The sequence below is a fragment of the Arachis duranensis genome, chromosome 1 (assembly GCF_000817695.3).
Source record: "Arachis duranensis cultivar V14167 chromosome 1, aradu.V14167.gnm2.J7QH, whole genome shotgun sequence".
Taxonomy (NCBI): domain Eukaryota; kingdom Viridiplantae; phylum Streptophyta; class Magnoliopsida; order Fabales; family Fabaceae; genus Arachis; species Arachis duranensis.
Window position 1 is genome coordinate 40,717,133 of NC_029772.3, and position 9,111 is coordinate 40,726,243.

At 41.2% G+C, this 9,111-nt stretch overlaps 1 protein-coding gene and 1 non-coding gene across 2 annotated transcripts; one reads left to right on the forward strand and one right to left on the reverse strand.

The window, feature by feature from the left end:
• Window positions 1-548: 548 nt before the first annotated feature.
• LOC127742800 (small nucleolar RNA R71) lies at window positions 549-655 on the reverse strand. The gene has a single exon (XR_008004199.1). It is a non-coding gene; the product is annotated as a small nucleolar RNA R71 (small nucleolar RNA).
• Window positions 656-1,423: 768 nt separating this feature from the next.
• Window positions 1,424-2,569, forward strand: LOC107486947 (uncharacterized). The gene has a single exon (XM_016107530.1). The coding sequence runs from the start codon at window positions 1,424-1,426 to the stop codon at window positions 2,567-2,569; it is 1,146 nt and encodes a 381-aa protein (XP_015963016.1).
• Window positions 2,570-9,111: the final 6,542 nt, after the last annotated feature.

Genomic DNA, 9,111 nt, shown 5'->3' on the forward strand with positions numbered 1-9,111 from the left:
GTATAAAGCAAGCTCGGCGCTGGCTAGCTTTCGTGAATAGTGAATCGGTTGAGGACCATTCCCATTCACTATCACCACTTATCCGTGACTATCATTCTCCAATGAACGAGGAGACTCTATATTCATCTGTGGGGAGTACTAAATTGTCTTTGAGTGACTCAGGTGACACTGTCATGGCGGACCCTCCGCGAAGGATCACTTTGAAGGAGGTCTGAGCTCCCGATTTTAACTTGCAACCACTTCAAATTTTGTATCCGGCCTTGGACCCAAATTTTGAGCTTAAGTCTGGTACAATCAACTTGCTCCCCAAGCACAATGGATTGCCTGGGGAAGATCCTCTGAAGCGCCTTAAAGATTTACAAGTTGCATGTGCAACTGCAAGAAGACATGGAGCGGATGAAGCCGCGGTATTGGTCTTCGCTTTCCCTTTCTCTTTGGAGGGAAAAGCAAAGGAGTGGTTTTATACTCAGCCGGGTGAAGTTAGATCCAATTGGGACTTGTTGCGAAAAGAATTTTTGGAGAAGTTCTAGCCTCCTTAGAAAACTAACAATCTGCGGAGAGAGATCTCTTGCATTGTGCAACGGGATGGGGAGACTTTGTATGAATATTGGGAGAGATTTAAGAAGTTGCTGGAGGCTTGCCCTCACCACCGGATAGATGAGTTTGTTTTGATTTATTTTTGTCAGGGAATGCACCACCAAGATAAGCTTCTCTTGGATGCTACGAGTGGAGGATCATTGACCAAAAACAAGACCGCAGCAGAAGCATGGAAACTTATATCGGACTTAGCGGATTCAACTCAACACTCTTGGGCTAGAAGTCCACAACCAAAAGCATTGAGTGAGGTTTCTCCCTCTGGAGACGCAATTTTGACAAAGACCCTTGGTGAGATGACAATTTTGTTGAGGCAAATCACTCAAGGGCAACAAATCCCTCAAGCCTTGATAATGCCCTACCTCAACCTCCTAGGATCGAAGGACCGACAAGGATATGTGGTGTCTGTGCTTGTACTACTCATTACACCGATGAGTTCCTTCAAATCCAAGAGGACACTACATTGGCGGTTGCTAACCCCTACCCATAAAGACCCAATTACAACCAAGGACCCTACCCACATTGAGGTAATCAAGAACAAGGGTGGAGAGATAACTCAAACCAAAGGTAGAATCAAGCTCCCCAAGCTCAACCCAATCAAAATGCTCAAGTCTACTACCATCAACATCCCCAAGGTCAACCACAATACCAACAACCATACCAACAACCCTCATAACCTCCATCTCAAGTGAAGTATCAACATCCAAACAGTAGATCCAATCCTTCTCAAGTTAACCAAGCCTTTCCCTCCAATCAATCCCACATGAATGACACAATCCACACCTTTATGCAAGAACAAAGAGAGTTTCATAAGAAACAAGATGCATACATGGCTAAAATAGCCGAAGCCCTTACTCGTTTGACTCTCCCTCCTCAAACCACACAAGGCACCCAACAAGCTTCAACCTCAAGTAGTTTTCCCTCTCAACCTCAACCCAATCCTAAAGGAATCATAAATTTCATTACTCTTAGAAGTGGTACTAAATTGGATAAGAATGTGGCTATACCTTTAAAGTTAATTGAAGAGACAAATAATGAGGAGGTAGAAGATGAAGTGGAAGTGATGAGGAGTAAGAATGAAACTATTGACAAAAGTGAGGAAGAACCACCAAAGGTCAAGGAGCCCAAGAGAAAGACCTTGCTTGAAGAGCCTTTGCCCATTCCATTCCCAACCTTGGCAAAGAAAGCAAAGAAGCAAGAAGATCTTGACCCCACTGTGGTGGAAGTTTTTGAGAAAGTTGAAGTTACTGTCTCTTTCTTTCAAGCCATTCAACAAGTACCGAAATATGCCAAGTTCCTCAAGTATATTTGCACTCACAAGGACAAACTTGGAAACCTCAACAAAAAGCCGGTAGATGATTCTATCTCTTCTTTACCTCTTGAAAAATGCAATGATCACAGGCCATGTTTCGTTACTTGTTTGATTGGTGGGACTAAGTTTACGGATTGTATGTGTGATTTGGGGGCGTGTGTGAGCATCATACCACTCCTCATCTATGAAAGATTGAACTTATCACCTATAAAGAGGTATGGGGTAAGGTTTGTGTTAGCCGACAATAGTATTATGTCCGTTATGGGGATTGCAGATAATGTCATAGTAAATATTCAAGGATTGCTCTTTCCAGCAGACTTTCATATTTTGGAGACCCCTCTCATTGACTCAACCAAGCCATCATCAATACTCCTTGGAAGACCATTCTTGAAGACGGCTCGTTATAAGCTAGACGCACACTCGAGAGTCTATTCTTTTGAGTCAGATGGCAAGCTAGTCAAGTTCACTTTGGAGGAGTCTGACAAGCCCATTCTTGAAGCTTACTCTATTTTTGGATGCGACATAGTTGAAGACAAAGTGATTGAAAATGGCAAGAAGCAAGGAAAAGAGGATAGTGCCAAGGAGTCCAATTCAAAAGATTATGCTCAACCAAAGCAAGCCAAGGAGTTGGAGATCTTCCTCCATGGGGAAGTTCTTAAGTGACCAATGAAGCCATGCAAGTCCAACTTAGGACTTTAAACCAAAGTGTTTGGTGGGAGACACCCCACCATAGTGACATTTTCCAGTTTTATCTCTTGTTTATAGCTTTTTGAACTATTTATTTTCTTGTGATATAATGCCTAGCTTAGGTTTGTTTGATGATTTTGAGTTGTATAAGTTGAATTACTTGTGGACTATGATTTTGTGCTTGTTTGAATGATTTGAGATAGGTAGGTTGTTGTGCTAAGGTTAGGAACCTTAGTTTTGAAGAGAGAAGAAAATTCAGAAACAGCGCATCTATGCGTACGTATGGTGCACGAAATTGTGATCATCAACAATGGCGCCAAAAAAACTTGGTAGCACTCTCAAACATGAATCACACTTAGTCACAACTCCGCACAACTAACCAGCAAGTGCACTGGGTCGTCCAAGTAATACCTTACGTGAGTAAGGATCGATCCCACGGAGATTGTTGGTATGAAGCAAGCTATGGTCATCTTGTAAATCTCAGTTAGGTGGATAGTAAATGTTATGGAGTTTTTGAATAATAAATAAAACAGAAAATAAAGATAGAGTTACTCATATACTTCAATGGTGGGAATTTCAGATAAGTGTATGGAGATGCTTGTCCCTGTTGGATCTCTGCTTTCCTACTGCCTTCCTTCAATCCTTCTTATTCCTTTCCATGGCAAGCTGTATGTAGGGCATCACCGTTGTCAATGGCTACATCCCATCCTCTCAGTGAAAAAGGTCCAAATGCTCTGTCACGGCATGGCTAATCATCTGTCGGTTCTCGATCATGTTGGAATAGAATCCCTTGATTCTTTTGTGTTTGTCATCACGCCCAACAATCGCAAGTTTGAAGCTCGTCACAGTCATTCAATCCCTAAATCCTACTCGGAATACCACAGACAAGGTTTAGACTTTCCGGATTCTCATGAATGCCGCCATCAATCTAGCTTATACCACGAAGATTCTGATTAAGGAATCCAAGAGATATGCGCCCGGTCTAAAGTAGAACAGAAGTGGTTGTCAGTCACGCGTTCATAGGTGAGAATGATGATGAGTGTGATGGATTATCACATTCATCATGTTGAAGTGCAACAAATATCTTAGAATAGGAATAGCTGAATTGAATGGAAAATAGTAGTAATTGCATTAAAACTTGAGGTACAGCAGAGCTCCACACCCTTCATCTATGGTGTGTAGAAACTCCACCGTTGAAAATACATAAGTGATGAAGGTCCAGCCATGGCCGAATGGCCAGCCCCCATGAAAGACCGAATGGTTAAAAGACTAGACAATCCAAAGACCCCGAATACAATAGTAAAAAGTCCTATTTATACTAGACTAGCTACTAGGGTTTACAGAAGTGAGTAATTGATGCATAAATCTACTTCCAGGGCCTACTTGGTGTGTGCTTGGGCTGAGCTTGAGCTTTACACATGCAGAGACTTCTTTTAGAGTTGAACGCCAAGTTGTAATGTGTTTTTGGTGTTCAACTCTGGTTCGTGACGTGTTTCTGGCGTTTGACTCTAGAATGCAGCATGGAACTGGCATTGAGCACCAGTTTACGTTGTCTAGTCACGAATAAAGTATGGACTATTATATATTTCTGGAAAGCTCTGGATGTCTAATTTCCAACTCCATTGAGAGCGCGCCATTTGGAGTTTTGTAGCTCCAGAAAATCCATTTCGAGTGCAGGGAAGTCAGATTCCAACAGCATCAGCAGTCCTTTGTCAGCCTCCTTATCAGAGTTTTGCTCAGGTCCCCTAATTTCAGCCAGAAATTATCTGAAATCACAGAAAAACACACAAACTCATAGTAAAGTCCAGAAATGTAAATTTAGCATAAAAACTAATGAAAGCATCCCTAAAAGTAGCTAGATTACACTAAAAACTATCTAAAAACAATGCCAAAAGCCTATAAATTATCTGCTCAGCAACGTACCAAGCTGTGCGTGCGCACAACTCTGCGTTTTTCGCCATCTGTGTGGCCGCACAAGCCTGTGCATCCGCATACGCCTTAACATTCCCTCTGGTTGCAGTGCCAGCACAGCCTGTGCGTGCGCGCTGCCCCCTTTTATCTAATCTGTGCGTACACACATAGATGTTCGTACGCACAAGTTCCCTTTTGCGTTTCATCTGTGTGGCCGCATAGACGTGTGCGTCCGCACGCCTATTGCAAGCCTCTCTGGTGGGGGCAAGGGAACAGCCTGTGCGTGTGAACAACCTCCCTTATTCTCATTCTCTGTGCGTGCGCACGGACCTGTGTGCGCACGCACACCTGCTTTTGTCCCTCTGTGCGCTCGCACACTTTTGTGCGCCCGCACGTCCTTGTGCAACCTCCCTGGTCACAGCATTTGCACACTGTGTGCGTTCGCACCCTTCCAAGTTTTTGTTTCTGTGCGTCCGCAAAGCCCCCTGTGCGTCCGCACAAGTCGCGTTCGGGGCAATAACAGGGCCAGTAGCCCTGTTGAGAGGCAGTCACCTCTTTTCTTCTCTTCTCCATGGCTGCTCTCTCCCTCTCTTCTCTGCCCAGCTCCGTTGGCCACCACCGCCGTCAGCCAACCGCCGGCGACCACCATCTCTCTCTCTCTTTCTTTTCTTCTATTCTCTTTTCTTTCTTTCTTTCTCTTCTCTTTTCTCTTTTCACCACCGGTGAGTTCTCTCCTCCAGTGTTCTTTCCAGTGAACCCAACCACCGTAATTTCACAGTGGCTATAAGAAGTGTCATTGTTCCTCCCTAGTTCTTCTTCTCTTTAACTTCTATACCTAAGGTTTTTATCTTTCCTTTCTTTTCATATTTATATTTTTGCAATTATTTTCTTTTTTTTTTTATGTTTGCTTAAATTAAATTTGTTGCTTTCTTAGTTGTTTCTTTGTATTGCAAAGTGTTGTTGCTTGATTATTGGGATGATTTTGATCAATTTTGAGCTTAATTGTGATGCACTTGCACATTGCATACCACATGTTCGATAAAATGCCTCAATGAACATCTTGTTTGATTTATATGACATAGCCATCATATGCTTTCAATTTAGCTTTGGTTAGGCATATTGGATGAATTGTGCAACTTCATTTATGAATTTTGATGTTGATCACATTGTTTTGCCAATGCATTTCCTTGTTGCTATACTTGAATTCAACCACCCATGTTTTCCAAGATTTGTGTACCTTATTAATGGGTGACTTTAATAGTAAATGCATTGTGTTGGTAGAATATGAGTTTCATTGATCATCTTGAAAATTATAATGAGTAATCACTTTACAAATGTTCAACTTTTGATGATGTCTTGATCAAGCATCTTTTGGCTTTCGATTAAGAGCATTGTATATGTGATTACCACATGTTGAGGATGAACAATTGATATTTCCTTTTTGGTACTTGCTTGAAGTTGCTTCCATTTCTGTGTTTCATGTGTGCAACTTAAGCACTTAGTTGCGAAGTTTTGAACTTTGAATTGTCTTAAGAGTGTGATTGCCGTTGTGTGCAGCCGGTGTGTGTTCCAACCATACGCACCATTGGAATATACACACCACCATTCTTATGAATCACACTATTTTCAAACTTCCAACTAAGGATTTAGTCTCTTCACTTCATTAAGTGTTTCCTCATTGTTCTACGTTTGTTGTTGTCCTATGACATTGATATTTTCTGTTTTCTTTTCAGGATACGAAAGAAGGATAAGAAACTAGTCGCTTTAACAGTTGTGGAACCTACAACCCGCGCATCAAGACCATACTTCATGGATCGCCCGAGCAATAACCCAGACATCTTGATCAACTAAAGAGCCGAGTTCCGATATGGAAAATTTGAGGAAAGGCCAATCCATTTTGAACAGACGCTTAAGGTTCCGATCAAGTACAAAACGGTCATCCATGAGCAAATTGCTTCACTTCATTGGGAGTTCTTAAAGCAAGACCCAATTGAAGTCAATGAAACTATGGTGCGGGAATTCTATGCCAACTACCAAAATTGGAAAGCGGAGTCGGTATTTCTCCGGGGCAAGAGGTTGGATACTTCCAACCGAGCTATTGAAACTATTCTGAAAATCCCCCACATTTTACCTGAGAATGATGATTATTTAAGGATCAAGGTGAGTGTGTCCAAGGGGAGGATGTCCTTGACTCCCATACTTGAGAGAATTAACCGTCCCGGTGCCTCATGGGAGTATAGCAAAGGGAGAAATTCTATTTCCGCAACTATAGCTTACTCCGATTTGAATGCCGAAGCTCGTATATGGCATCAAATTGTAGCGGATTACATCATTCCCAGCACCCATGTGACGATTGGATTTTTGATGGTTTAGAATTCACAAATGAATTCTCGTTGCAAGTATAGTTTCTAAACCAATCACTAATCCTTTCATACAAAAAGTTGTTTGTCACTAAAACAAACCCCTAAATTTATAAACCGAAGTATTGGACCTCGGGTCGTTCTCCCTAGGAATTGTAATTAAGTGTTTTGTTATTGGTTGTGAGTTATTTTTGGGGTTTTAATAAGAAACATGAAAGATAAATTGCAAGAAAGTAAACTAAGGCCTAAAAAGGTCTTGGCAAGGGTTGGTGGTCAAGGATCTCTATCCTAATCACTAACCACAATATGAGAATTGGCAAGGATTAATCTCATTAAATCATCCTCTAACTAGTAGTAAAGGAAAGTCAAATGAGCTATATCAATCCTAGTCCATAAGTCCTAACTCTCCACTAATTCAATTAGTGAGAACTAGAGTCAATGGCTCCCAATCATCAATCACTTGGACATTAATAACTCAAGAGGTCCTTAGTTACCTTTCCAAGCCAAGAGTAAAAATTCTACTCTAAAATCCAACCAAGCATTTCATCAAACACTTGGAAGGCACAAAAGAAAAGCATAGTAAATTGACAACAAGAATTAATTCTAACAACAATCAAATGTAAAGAATTAGCAACAACAATTAAAGGAAACAAGATCTACATGAATTACCTCTTATTGAATTAAAAGAAAATGGAAGAAACAATAGTAGATCTATAACAAAACATAAGAACAACATAAAGGAAATTACAACAAAGGAATGGAAGAAGATGAATGTAGCAACAAGAATTGAGAAGATAGAAGTAGAAGAAGATGAATTAAAACCTAGATCTAAGAACTAATCCTAATCCTAATCCTAATTCTAGAGAGAAGTGAGAGCTTCTCTCTCTAGAAACTACTTCTAACTACTAAACTATGACTAATGGTTAAAAGTTCAGTTGATTCCTCTTCAATCCTTGGCTTAAATAGCATTATAAATGAGTTGGATTGGGCCCACAAGGCTTCTAAAATCGCTGGCCACATGTTGCATTAAGTGAACCAGATGGCAGCAACGGCGCGTGCGCGTACTATGTGCGTGCGCGCCACCATACGTGTAGCAACTATGGCAAATCTTATATTGTTTCGAAGCCCCGGATGTTAGCTTTCTAACCCAACTGAAACCGCATCATTTGGACCTCTGTAGCTCAAGTTATGGTCATTTAAGTGCGAAGAGGTCGGCTTGACAGCTTTCCGGTTCTTTCATTTCTTCATGAGTTCTCCAACTTTTCATGCTTTCTTTCTTCATTCCCTTGATCCAATCTTTGCCTCCTAAACCTTAAATCACTTAACAAACATATCAAGGCATCTAATGGAATCAAGGAGAATTAGATTTAGCTATTTTAAGTCCTAAAAAGCATGTTTTCACTCTTAAGCACAATTAAAGGAGAATATACAAAACCATGCTATTTCATTGAATAAATGTGGGTGAAAGGTGATAAAATCCCCTAAAATCAATACAAGATAAACCCTACAAATGGGGTTTGTCACCATGCTACCCATGTGAAATTCTAGACTGTGTTGCTACTTTGGGCTATCATGGAAGGTAAGAGTATAGCCATTGTACCTTTATTACGCATATCGATATGGAAACTGATTGAGAAAAAGAACATCAACATCCCTTTTCAATCGATGGTGATGTGTTTAGCAATAGCAGCGGGGGTAGAGTGGCGTCTGAGAGACATCATGTTTAGGGTCCCAAGAGGCAACAAGTACATTCCGAGGGAAGATTTGGAGAGATCAACAACCACAACACCCTCTGAGAGGAAGACATCCACAACACCACCACCAAGACTACCAACTTCGTCAACTACTTTACCTTTTTTTCGTCCTCTTCCAGAATTATTCGAAGACATCTTGCACGATATCCACCACAAGGAGCATTTGGAGCAAAAGCGTTTTGAATGGATAGTGGCAAGGCTAGAAGGAAGAGACCCCGGCCTGCCTCCTAGAGCTTCATCTGAGATAGCTGGGGAGGATTATGATGCAGTTGACCAACCCACTTTTGAGTCCACCAGCTGAAGGTGGCCCCTCTTCATCCTCCCGAAAGGTAAGCATGCACGGAGGACCGTGCACAAACTAAGTGTGGGGGAGTATCGATGATTTTAAGGGGGTAAAGTTTCTCTCTTCTAGGCACTTTGCAATGTTTTTTGTAGTATTTTTTCTTTATTTTGAGTAGTTTTATGTCTAGTTTATCTTGTTTGGTTGCTTGTA